The sequence below is a fragment of the Haliotis cracherodii genome, unplaced genomic scaffold (assembly GCF_022045235.1).
Source record: "Haliotis cracherodii isolate W230 unplaced genomic scaffold, xgHalCrac1.p SCAF_1, whole genome shotgun sequence".
NCBI classification, from domain to species: Eukaryota; Metazoa; Mollusca; class Gastropoda; order Lepetellida; family Haliotidae; genus Haliotis; species Haliotis cracherodii.
Window position 1 is genome coordinate 80665122 of NW_027266264.1, and position 13823 is coordinate 80678944.

Consider the following 13823-nt stretch of genomic DNA (forward strand, 5'->3'; position numbering starts at 1 on the left):
GCTAAGCCTCAGTGCTGATTGGTTGATTAAAAGGTCCACCTGACATGACCTATGGAAGTGTCCTCCGATCTCCACACAGGGAAGCTTCGTATCAGAGTTGTACATGTTGTATGATGAAAACATTTTGTGCATGTAGCATTGGTATTCAGATGTAGACAGAATGAAGATGTTTTGTTGACAGAATCTTATTTGTACTTAATTCTGATTGGTGCAATGCAGGGTCTCACCTATTCACTTTGTTCTCAGAATTTGTCCTACCAGTTCCCTCTGTATGATTTTGTAAGGTCTTCTGTAAAGCTACCCGGTGACTAGGTCTCCACTATCCAGTGTCTGGTGTGAAGTAATGGTGACTAGGTCTCCACTATCCAGTGTCTGGTGTGAAGTAATGGTGACTGGGTCTCCACTATCCAGTGTCTGGTGTGAAGAAATGGTGACTAGGTCTCCACTATCCAGTGTCTGGTGTGAAGTAATGGTGACTAGGTCTCCACTATCCAGTGTCTGTCATGAAGTAATGGGGAGTAGGTCTCCACTATCCAGTGTCTGTTGTGAAGTAAAGGGGAGTAAAGGGTAAAGAGTGTAGAGTAAAGGGGACAATCGTGTGTATCAGCTGGACAAAATGGCTAATGCCTTCGAGTGTGATCCCTTGTTGGGTGAGTGAGTTGGGTTTAATGCTGCTGTAGTTAGTATTTCAGATATTTCACATCATATCAGCTTGATTAGAATAGGTCTTAAGCAACCCATACTTGACGTAAAGGTGACTATGCTTGCCGTAAGGGGCGACTAGCACTGGATTGTCTGGTCAAGGTTTGATTATTTACAGATCGCCATCATATAGCTGTATTATTGCTGAGTGCAGCGTCAAACAACCAACAAAAACATATCAGCTTGATGTGGGAGGAAGCCCCATCTGATGCTGGTTGGTGAGAACACGAGCACGGATGTGGTGTTGATAGAGATGTAGCAGGATGAATCTGGATTTCAAAACCCACAATCTAAGATTTCACAGCCAATAGTGATGCACGACTAGGTTGTCTCGCTCCCTCCCTCCCTCACCCACCCACTCAGCCACCCACTCGAGGTACTTGCAATGATGCTGCTGATCTGGTCTGTGTGTAATTGTGTAGCACAGAGTATTCTTTTAACAATGTCTTCGAAGTGTTATGGACAACAAACAGCCAGTGATTCTGATGAACTATGTGTATACAAGACACAGAGAGTTATATTTGTTCAACTTGTTCAAAGCCAGGGGTTACATTTGCAGTTATAAATGTAGTGAAGTGCCTCCTTCTTAGAACATTGTTTTTGAACTGTAACCATGGCAACAGGTCTATGTTAAGCATTCAGATATGACTGTGATCATGGCTTCTCAGTGCTTTCAGTTACACAAGGCTCAATGTGTTGATAGATGTTTGTGTTGTTAACAGTTGGTTCCTGACGCCATAGTTCTAACATACTATTTCATTTGGTTTGTGTTTTTAGTTTATTATTTGTTGTTTGAACTGTACAACCCAGAAGAAGCTAAAGGACACCTGGTTCTTCATAGTTCTGTCATGTTAACTATAGAAATGTACAAAGAATTGGGTGTGGTTGAACTTCTTTCGAGTAGTATATAGTGCAGGAATATGAATATCACATAACATGACAGTTGAAGGGTTGGAAAGCAAAACAGCCTAAGTCCTACTTAGGACAAGTAGGACTTAGGCTGTTTTGCTTTCCAACCCTTCAGTTACAGCATGGACAGTATATCTTAATGTGTGCAATAGTGACAGAAATCTGACCAAATGATAATGTATAGAACTGGTAAGACTGTCCTACTTTGTCAGAGCGGCGAAAAAACACGGCCTTGGATGTTCTATGTGCATGGTGTGCAGGTTTGTGCAGTAATCTACAGTCGACTCCAGCACTGCACTGCATTCCAACTGTGGGTCAAACTCATAAAAATGAAATTCGTTTCAAAATATTTTATTCAAATAAGACCGAGATGGGCTTTGAGATATATAAAATATTAGTTTCATAGTCTTGTACAGATGTACATGGGAGTTGCTACCACCTCTCAGTTTTGACTTTTCATGTTGTCTGTATTTGTGAATGATGGCTGACATGAATGCAGTGTTTGTATATGTGTGTACACTATTACTTAAGGCAACTTCTCCGTACAGATGAAGAGTCATGTATTGGACTGCCCCTTCCTCCAACTATTGGAATATCTATGCAAGATGCAACATGTTTAACCTTAATAACGCAAGAATTGTATAAATGTATAACATGTTCAATGAATGAGGTTGTTTTTGTCTTGCTTGTTCTGAATTATCAATGAATACACAAGGCCAATTCTTGAGGAAATGTTACACACTCCCAAAGGGTACAAAGTGCTTTTGTGTTCATGGTATTGAAATGGTTCATGTGAAGGGTTTGAGATTAAACAGTAGTGACTCTGTATGGGAAGCATGTTTTGGTCTTGTTACAATCATGAATATGTATGTTGTACATTAAAAATACAATGCAATAAACTTTTCATATGTATCTACGTTGTTTACTTTGTATATCATCGTTTATTAGGAGTGCAATGATACGATACCTGTCTCAACATTACAGAATAACAACACAGAGGCCAAACTGACATTTTTGTGTCTTTCAGATGAATGAAAAAAGTTGACAGGCTTAACTGTTCGGAGCCCATTATATGATGTAGCAGGGAAGCCTGTTGGCCAAAATGATCCCACACAGCAAATTTAAAGGGAGTAGGCGGCTTTTGAAGCTCTCATTTATCTCTATTTAGATAGGAATGTTGTTTGATTTCAATATATTTAAAAATATGTTTTTGTATCGTCACATGCATCCCGATACAGGTCCTTATGTATCATCTATGCCATGTCATATGCTGCATCAGAGTTTTGGTGTATCGTTTTTACTGTAGTATTTCTCAGCATCAAGAGCCTGGTGCCATGCCTCTCCAAACCACATGTGAAACTTGCTTGGGTACTTAACCGGGGAAGAATAGGTCTTCAACAACTCATGCTTGCGTAAAAGGCGACTCTGCTTGTTGTAAGAGGCGACTAACAGGATTGGGTGGTCAGGCTCGCTGATTTGGTTGATGCATGTCATCGTATCCCAATTACGTGGAACGATGCTCATGATGTCAATCACTAGATTGTCTGGTCCAGACTGTTATTTACAGCCGTCATATAGCTGGAATATAGGTGAGTGCAGCAAACAAACTAAACCTCACGTAAATCCTTCTGACTGTGATGCTGATACCCATGCTCGTGGGTTTCACCAAACTGGTAAACGTCTAAGACATGCATCAACTAGGGCTTTCCTCCACCATCAAACTGACAGGCTGTGATAGATCCAAAATAATGTTCAAAGTGTCCATTAAACCCATCTCACACTTGCTGTAATAACACTCTCCATGTAGGCTACAAATTCTTCCTACGGAATTGCTTTAAAACTCTGGTACTTGGTTCAACAAATGCTGGGACACTAGACCATTAATCTAGTTGTCCAACTGTCTCGTTGTATACCTTAAAACACATGGTGGGAGATATCCAAACACAAGGCAAGTGCTGAAATGGTACCTTTAGCTATTCAGGAACATTTGTACAAGGCAACCCACACCAGCTCAAAAGTTGTTCCAGTTCTTCTGGGTGATCCTAACATAGAGTCAAGCACTAACTATGGCTTGGGGTGGTACAATCAGATGTATGGCATATACATATACGCACTTTGTGATGTTATTTACCTGCTCAAAATGGTAAGGTGAATTAATAATTGTTGTCTTCTTGTTGAACATAGGAAATTTCAGTCTCCTTGTTTTGTTTATCTTAATAGAATGAAAGTATAGAATATATGCAACACACAGTTGTTAAAACTTAAATTTGCTTTGTAGTCATCTGACCAGTTTTCTGCCCCTTTTAGAACCAGTATAGGTTGCTGAGGACCTATACTATCTCAGAATCCTACTTTGACAAAACCATCCCAGGGAACAAAAGACAAAAATTCAATTTGAATTGACATTAAGGTTTTTTAATATGTTAAAATAAATAACATTCATAAAAAATTAACTTAGAATATATGAAAAACATGCAAATCAAAGCAGAATGCAGAGATCATGCTCACAAATGAATGAGAGGAGGTGGAATATATCTCGTCTATGTTATCCCCCTGATGTGGATTATAGAAATAACATGCAACATCTCTGCACGAGTCCGAGAAATTGTGGTTTTGTTGTCCATGATGTGAATACAAACAACACAACCTAATGTGGATGATGGTGATCTCGCATGATATGAATGCAAATGGTCCATATTATGAGGTACACCATTCAGATATTTGCAAATGTTTGTAAAAGTAATCTGTCAAGTGTCATTTTCTATCACCAAGATTCATGATGAAGTAATGGATTGTGATGCTTTAAGACAAGCTGATCATGCACAGAGATCTATACAGAATGCATTTTGATCATGCACATTGATCTATACAGAACAAATCTGTGCAATTATACTTGGTATTTTAAATCAGCCATATTGAAATAGCTACAACCATCCAAAGGAGACGTTTCGTATCAGTGAACAATTTGTCCTTTCTCTCCCTTCCAGCGTTCTTTCAGCTCCACCTTACAGCCCAGATCACGCAGAGCAGCCTTGGCCTCGTCCTCCAGCCCCGAGTGACGATGCAGTGCATCGTTGATGAGAGCCTCCGCTCCTTGCTCCAGAATATTCTGGCAGTTGTCCCGGGTTCTGGCTACAAGGTTACGGAGAGCCATGCAGGCTTGTTTCTGCAACAGTGGATGTCAGACCCCTTTGTACATTACATGTGTATACAGAGATTAACTACCCTAGGTATAAGACAAAATGAAAACCTGTCCCAAAAACATCACATATAGGATCGATCAAAACAATGCACATTATTCTCCAAGAAGATTTAAAAGCACATATGTAGTCAAGTAGTATGTTACTTAATCAGCAATATTAGTTTGTTTATATGCTCCTCTTAGCATTATTCAAGCCATACAACAGTGGTCTATACAAAATCAAATCTAGAGTCTTACAATTTTTATAGGTTGCAGGGCACTATTCCTAACCAAGAATCCCAATGGGGATTCATCACTATTAGTAAAGTGAGTATTCTGGATAGATATTTATTACTATTTGTTCCCACGGTGGGCCTTTCATGTGACATGATCCCAAGGCAAGGGAGTTAACTGACTGTAAAAGTCCAGTTTCCACCCTTGCCAAACTTGGCTGTAATTTCTGGGCTCAATCACAGCACCACCAGTGGCTATTACGAGTTATGTCCCTTCTTTGTCCATCCTATTGACCAATCAGATTCCACCTCTCATATCACTTGCATTGCTTCAAACAAAATAGGGGCGCCGAGTCAAGACGATCTGATCGATAATCAAAATCTATACTGGGATAAAACAGGTCTTACTGTTGCATCAAATCATGTAAGCACCTTGATTTAAACATGAAAAGACTTGGAAACTATCTGTTGATGCCCAGATGGCAGTATACATGCTTTTCAAACCCTGGAATTGACTGAATGTCGATTTTGTTGCACGTTTTTGAATGGACTATGCATAGACTCGTTAACACAGCCAAAATTTAACTCCATAATTCCAGCCAAGTTCGGCAAGGTTGGAAACAGGACATTTATGGTCAGTCAACTCCCTTGCCTCAGGAAGATGTTCGTGTGAGTAAAGGGGCTTCCCTTGTGCTGAACAAACCAGGAACTGGATGCTTACAATACAGGGCCATTGTTTTGGTGCGTGTAAGTTGACGATAGTCCCAAGTATGCCATGCTTGTTGTGTGAGCTGACCAATATGAGGATTGGGTGGTCACAGTGGGCTGCCTAGCTGATTCCTTGTTGATGGCAATAGATAGTTCCTAGACGGCATGACTCAATGTCTATGACACCAACCACTGGTCTGGCCAATGATGTTGTTACTGTCAGCGATCTGATACAGCTTCATTTACTTCCAAGGTCAATGACTTTCTCAAATAGTGACACAAGAAAGACACATGGAAATGATGCAGTATTCATTTTTTTATGATTATTCGAAACATGTCACAAAAATGTCGCCCACCTGAACCATTTGCTCATCCTTGTGTATCTTCATGGCCTGGACAATCTGCTGATAGCCAACACACTCCATCACCTTGGCAACATGAACTGGGTTCCTCAGTACTACAGTTGCCAGCGCTGAGCATGCAGACTCTGCAATGGAAGCATTGGCTTGGTGCTTCGTCATAGCGGCAAGGATCAACTCCACTCCACCAGACTTGACAATCACCTTCTTAACATTGTCGTTTCCTGCCAGGGCCTTCAACACCACAAGAGCTTGCTTAGAGATGTTCTGAAAAAAGAAATTCACATAAATATTTTCAATTTGTGTTTTATTTTACAAGAAAGTAACAACTGCAATTTGCTTCTGTGAAAATCAGATTGAAAGAGCATTGTGGTTTCTTGTTTTCTAGGTCATGGATGTGAGTCTTCACTTTCACATCTGTAGCCATGGTAACATGTAGAGAGACATCAGCCCCTGTCCTTACCATAACATAAAAAGATACAAAGATTGACGTTGATGCCAGCTTACATCTTCAATTAAGAAGGAAATCACACTATGAGCCGTGTCCCTTTGTCTTTAGATATTTGAATCTCAACAAATTAACAGAGTTGCATCGCTAAGGTTGCCAAAAACCTATTATCGCGGATTCAAATCATAGTTCACCCTGATTATGTTTCTAGGCAGTCAGAAGCAAACCTATACTCGTTGGTTCCACCAAAATGGTAAACATCTTAAGACATTAGGCTTTCCTCCCACATCAAGCTAACACTGACAAACCAAACTCACTCTACTATGTCTACAAATATATGCATTTGACTGACCTTTTCATCAAGATTCTTTTCAAATGCCTGCAAGATCAGTTTCAGACCTCCAAGGTCATTGACCTCATTACAGAACTCGTCTCGGACAGCGAGGCGGGCTAGTGTTGAGAACAGCTCACTCTGAATGTTGCTGTTATTCTCATACTCTGAAAACATGATAATGATCAAGAATAAAGGCATACTGAATTGAATCACAGTTTTCACATAATTTGCATGTCACTCTTTCTACAGGGATGTTGCTTATTAAATTTCAAACACCTACCTTTACAAATATTGAGGATTCTTTCCAAGGCGTTTCCTTCCGTCACTATCATCTTGGCATGGTCATGAGCTTTTCCGAATGGGACTCGAACATCATCATCATTGGTAAGCACTCGAAACAATGTACATGTTTCCTTGACAACACCAGGGCTCTTCTTAGACTCATCAAGCAATTCTGATAAGATCACAATTATATCTTTGCTGACAAAGTTCTGTCGATTTCCTTCATGCTTGATACACATTAACCTAACAGCACGGATTACTAGTTCCAACAAATCAGCATTTGATTTGAACTTTCTTAAATATTCTGTGAACATCACACTGCCAGGCTCATCCAATAAGTCTGGTTGTCCATTGACAAGGGAACAAAATGCTTTCAAGACTGTTGTTAATATCTCAGGATTGTCTTCGTATTTGCGACACATTTTTACAAGGACTGGATAGGCGTTGTTACTTCCAGCCAAACACCTGTGAGACAAGTCGACATCACACTCTGACTGAACAACTGACAGCATCGACGTGACCTGCTCAGCTTCAGCATCATCTGATATGAGTGACAGATCCTGTACTGCTTTGATGACAGGGTGGATGACATCAACTCCTCCACCTCCACTGTATAAACTCCCATCCTTTACAATGTTGTCGAGAGAAACACCCTGGAGACCAAGATTTGTTTTCATTATTTTATAATTATTACTGAGATGATTCCATTTTTAAATTACAGTCGTAATTTGACAACCAACATTGATGTGTCATGCCTACTGGTTGACCATGTATGACTGAAACATCAGGATATCATTTATGTTCAATGACTGACAGTAGAAAGCAGTTTGCAGTTGTCAAGTTCACAATATCGTCAAGACTTCATGGTTTTATGTTCATACTCTGACCAGTGACTGCTCATACATGTATTACATTGTACAAATGGCAAAATATCTCATTTATCACGTGTCTCAGTACTGCAGCCATCCACTGTACACACAACTTCATTATCATGCAACAAAAGGTTTATTAGATTTCCATGAGATGTGATTGGCCTAATGTCATTTCTTGACTTTAAATAGATCAATGTCACTACTACATCACATATCGGTTATCTATGGGTGATGGAGGAATGTAGTGTAGTGATGTACAGTTAAACACTGGTGTGTCGAGCTTCAAACTGACACTTGTCTCAAAGTAAAAGATTGGTCCCTGCGTCTTCTTTATTCATCATTTTCAGTTGTGTTGAACCATGGATAACTCAGAGTAGTTAAGTAGGTCCCTTCAACTTCGATACAACAATGCTTAACTGTGTTAATAATTAGTCAAAAGCTCTGGCTATGAGTTCCATGTTTTTCACTAGTGACACCCAGTGGTTGACACCAAAGGCTTTATCAATTTTATCCAAGATAATGGCCTTGCATGTATCATTATGTAAAGCATGAGGCCAGATACATACTCCAAGTTGTGTGAGTCAGGAAGAACATGAACTACATAAGGTGCTCGAAAATGTTATTTGGGAGCACTGATCGTCAAATCATATCTTATTATTATTACCCAGGTAGTCGGACATAAAACTTTACCTGAGTCTGGAACTGCTGCACTGCATCTTCTATAGCGTCCTCAACAGCCATGTCAAAGTCTTCCATGTTTTCTTTGACAACATCGTCAAATGTCTCTTGTGTTATTTGTTTTGCCATATCTACAAAATAAAATATAACTAGTCTAAGTTTATTAAACACGACTTAAGTCACAGCACTGCCTGCACTGCCGTGGTAACTAGGGAAATACCATCATTGTTTACATAGCTGTCACCGGCTTGTGTACAAAGTCGAAGTAGAATCTAGGAACATTTACCACAATTGTGTATTGCACAAGGAAAACAAAAAACACTGCAAAACAAACCGAGTTCGTACCTGCCACTATTCAGATAACGCTGAAAATATTGGCTGACAATGCTGTCTTCCACACAATTTCGTCTGAGGCAGGGATTATTCTGAAATATGAATCAACATGTGCGATAGCCTAACAACACCCACCAGAAGTACTTGCGCGTTATAAAGTAGTTCTTAGCTGTACGTGGTTTACAATTCGTTCACAAATACCTTTCCAAACACGCATCAAAGTAATAACGTTGACACTATAGCATTAGTAACATCGTTTGTTAATATCAGCCTATGACGCCAATTTGATATATCACTACGCATCCATTTCCAAGGGACATAACTCCAATAGTTCTAAGTTATTTAACGCCCACTAAACAAATTGGTTCGAGAACCTTCCAAAAGTTGAAAGCTTCCTTTCATATGAATTAACAGCGTATTATTACTTATTATTTATTGGTTCTTGTAGTTTTCCTTTATATAAAACTTAAATGCGTACATAGGCCTAAATGTAGCCTACGTGTCACCAATGATGTTTTGAATAAACTATTTAATAAATATATGCGTCATAGTCAATTATGGCTCTAACTCATATACCGCCGTTGATGTCATCAAACAAGGCTAAATGTTAGTCACTAAACTATTACTCTATTACTGAACACGTGTTATAATGTGACAGCACAAGGATATCTGATTTTCTTCTGACTTAAAGTGAAAATGTCAAGGCTGTTGCTGTATGAGATGAGACATGCCTTTTAACAAGAAATGGCACATGCTGTATTATTATATATTTTCTTACCGATCTTCACGACGCACTCTGAAAAAACATAGTGTCACTGAAGCAGACTGAAAGTTATTGCATTCGTGTGCGATCAATATGTTCCCAGATAAATACAGTGCCTCACAACTATATACATAGTAAACTAAAATTGATATATTACCCACCAGTGTGACAAAATGTATTGTGAAACTACTCCACCTGTATGTATGTTTCATGTCATAACCGTTTACATTTTACCAGTTTCACAAAGGTATACTGATGATAGGCAAAGATTTATCAATATATTGACTGTACGTTCGCTTGGCTTTTGAACGACTGACGTCCATACTGATTGGACTCACTGGTATTTTATGTTTGCTTTGTTAGATTTGTCAAGCGCACCACGCTGCTGTAACTTTTTTCATGATACAGAAGCACTGGATAATGAAACAATAGCATTGCCTGTTTAATTCAAATACCGCTGTATTTTATCTAACACACCAAGAGTACATTGCGATCACAAACTATGTGTTCACCACCCGCATCTATCCTATCGCATTTCACCGAAAAGTTGGACATTTTACCATGGCATTTGAGAACCCACATTCTTGGTCCGCCAGCGGTATCAAATAAGGTGATAAGCACACTGTGTTTTGAAATTTGAGGTAGTAAAACGAATTTGTTTGAAACGGGTAATTTGTTTCCGAAAATACTGGGAAAAAGTTAATAGCTCTATCACTGGACATGCTTCCAAGATGTTAGGAAAAATAATAATGTTTTCCGAGTAACACACAGTTGTTTGTGCCCTCCTTTCAGAGAAACAAGATATGCATATGTCTTGTGTCTTACTTACTTACTTACTTTGGAGATTTAACGTGCGCTTTCCGACTGATGCGTATTTCGCACACGGGCCCGGCCAGGCCATTTAATGTATTTCCGAAAGGGGCGAGGGTGGTCTGTGCAACCCAAGAGGGGGCTTTAGGGGTTGCTTATATAGAATTTGGGAATTTTGAGATTTGGAATAGATGCCGATGGGGTTGGGGAGGAGAACTAAGGGAGCTGGGTATGGTGGATGATTGTTTGTTTATGTGATTTTGATTTGGTAGGTTATTATGGTTTTAGATGCGTTTTATTAGTTCCGTTTTGATTAAGAATACGCCTAAGGCCTTGAAGTTTTCTAGTTTATTTTGTGGGTTTAGTATTGCTTCTAGAGTGAGAGCCTTGTTTAGATTGAGGGTGATTTGTAATGCGGTTCGATGTGTTAGGTAGTGTGTGCAGTGGATGAGTGCGTGTTCTGGGGTTTCTGGTTGTTTGCAGTGTGGGCAGTTACATGTAGTGTGTTTTTAAATTTTTTTAGGTGGTTATTTAGGTTGGTGTGTCCTGTTTGGAGTTTAGTGATTACTCTGTCGATTTTTTTTATCCACAAGAAGGTTATTTGTTTGCCTGCCTTAGTTAGGTCGTTGGAGCTTTTAAGTATTTGATTTATTAATTTAGGTCGGTTTTTGGTATTTTTGTTTTGTAGGGCTTGTAGTCCACTTGGAGTCAGTAAGTATTAGGATTTTTTTGGTGGTTTTTGAATTCTTGATTGTGGAGGGCTGAGGCCATGCCCATTAGTTCTGCCGTGAATATTGATTGGTTATTTGGGAGTCGGAAGGATTGTGTGGTTTTAGTTGGTTGTGTGGTATGGACTCCAAAACCTGTGTCTTGTGTCTTGAAGCGATGACTTAAAATACATTCTATCTCAAACAAACTTCCGGCACTTAGAATATATTCGCTTGTTGTCATACATGTATGACACGGTCTATAACCTGTGGTAATTACTCAACACATGTTCCGAGGTGATGACCTCACACCGACCCGTGCATTCTCACAGGTGCAAATGTCACCCGAGTTGGGGGTGGTCACAAAATATTGCTGATATTGTACTTAATTGATATGTGCGTTGATGCGGTAGCAATTTAGGATATGTACTTTTTATATTTGCTTGGAAAAATGATGGAATAGTTAAAAGCTATGAAACGGGATGAGTATTGGAAGGTTGCAGTTTTGAAATCAAGAAGTAATTATTGTCCCACAGATGATTTCTTGAGGTAGCATCTATCACCGCTGATGACGTATATGACTCTGTACTATCTGCCAAAGGTATGATAACTGGTTCAACAAGGCTGATATCCAGCAAAGACTGCGTTGATCCACCCTTTGACATGTGTTAGTTTGAATGTTGTGTCATGTCTTGCCACGAACCCTTCACAGTTAGCCAAGATAGGCACAACAGGGTTGAGCTCACAATGTCTTACTGGCGGACGTAAGACAACGTGACCTTGTTGTGCCGCCAGCACATATGTCTTGTACTTTACGGGGTTCTTATTCAGCCGAATTTTCTCCATGAGTTGAACCTGTGTCTCAGATGGTCTGAAGTCGGCAATGTCATATATTCCTGTATGGCTGCCTTCGGACTACTCATGGTTGGCGCGACAGTATATGATTCCCGGACGTTATATTACCTGGCGTTATCCATAACAATAACACTTGGTTGTTGTTTTTAAAAAAATGGGGAATAGCTGATGTTCCAACCAGCCTATGAACACATCACCTCCCATAATTTCCTCATGAAAATCACCAGTGCCTTTTCTCCTCGAAAACTAGCACACATCCATCAACAAGCCCCAGATCACGGGTTGCGGCGTGCAAAACAATGACACAATTACCTTTACCAGATGGAACCCTGGGTGCTTTTTGTCCATCTGCCGATAGCCACATGTAGTCAGTGAAATGATTCATCAAGGTAAATTATCTGGAAGTCCTGACTGTGATAGTTGTGAATGGTGCGGAGATAATGTGACATCATGGACAAGATCGAATATTTCCCCCTGAAAACTGCTCGGCCATCGCCACATACAGTGTATCGAAATCCCATTTCGCGGAGAGCAATAATTAGTGCAGTCTGGGAAACATTAATTGTCTCTTTAATTTCTTTACCGTCTGCTCATAAAGCATGCACACAATACCCCTAATCACCCTGTATCAAAGCTGTCTAATACCCTTTTACGTTCCGGTTTTGATTTTGAGACAACCCCAATACCTTTTTATTTATCATACCTTACACTTGATAGTATGAATTGAAAACCCCCTAGCTTGGGCAGTTCGGTAATTCACCCTATCTAAACTAATAAATGGATTCCCTCTATCTTCCTTAAGTGTAAAGAACTTGTATACATTTTCTAGTACAGACTTCATGTCGTGTACCATGGCTATGGTTATGCAAGTGTAATGTAACATGCGTCATGGGAGCAGTGTTGACAAAACAAACGCAGCGTCCTATTTTAGAAGATGCATATCTAGAATTTTCTCCATATGATTGTTTTGTGTGGATTAGATGTTTTACGAAGACTACATTATTATCATTATAACAGAGTTACGTTCGCATATTTCTATAGTCCGTTTTAGACTGCCATCATTGGACTTAGAATAAATGTGAACTTACTGTTCGAATTCTTCAAATGTAAACTTGTCGATAGAACTTCTTGTGACTAAAATACTTCAAACCACAGGTAGGTCGATCGGTATGTTACTCGATGTTTCTATAGCAACAGTCTGTGAAAAAATATAACCTTTTTAAACGGGCAAAAACCATTTCTCTCACATTTCCGACACGACTTAATCAATGAATTATATTCATTAAACTGCCGTTATTCCTGATTGAATCAATAATGAAACTAGTAATTACCTGTAACGGTGACGTCACTTGGCGGCGGCTAACCAGAGCCCTGTACCCCATGGGTTCAGTCGGTATGGACAACTTAGGTCGAGTATGACGTCACTTGGCGGCGGCTAACCAGAGCCCCGTACCCCATGGGTTCAGTCGATGTTCAGACGTATTACATGTTACACATATTATATGTTACATATACATGTTACACATATTTCATGTTACACGTATTACTTGTCTTATCCCAACTTGTCTGAGGAGGCATAGACATCTCATCTCCAGGAACCTGTCGGTCACCTCGGGTCCGTTTCACGAAAATATATTACCGAAGATGCA

At 39.7% G+C, this 13823-nt stretch overlaps 1 protein-coding gene across 1 annotated transcript; it reads right to left on the reverse strand.

Annotated features, from left to right (window-relative positions):
• Positions 1-4071: 4071 nt before the first annotated feature.
• LOC139469547 (armadillo repeat-containing protein 6-like) lies at positions 4072-9284 on the reverse strand. The gene is made up of 6 exons (XM_071251742.1): positions 9052-9284; positions 8719-8837; positions 7155-7809; positions 6893-7038; positions 6090-6359; positions 4072-4777 (listed from the first exon to the last, which is right to left on the reverse strand). Exons 2-6 carry the CDS (start codon positions 8833-8835, stop codon positions 4565-4567), a joined length of 1401 nt encoding a protein of 466 aa, XP_071107843.1. The 5' UTR covers positions 8836-8837; positions 9052-9284; the 3' UTR covers positions 4072-4564.
• Positions 9285-13823: the final 4539 nt, after the last annotated feature.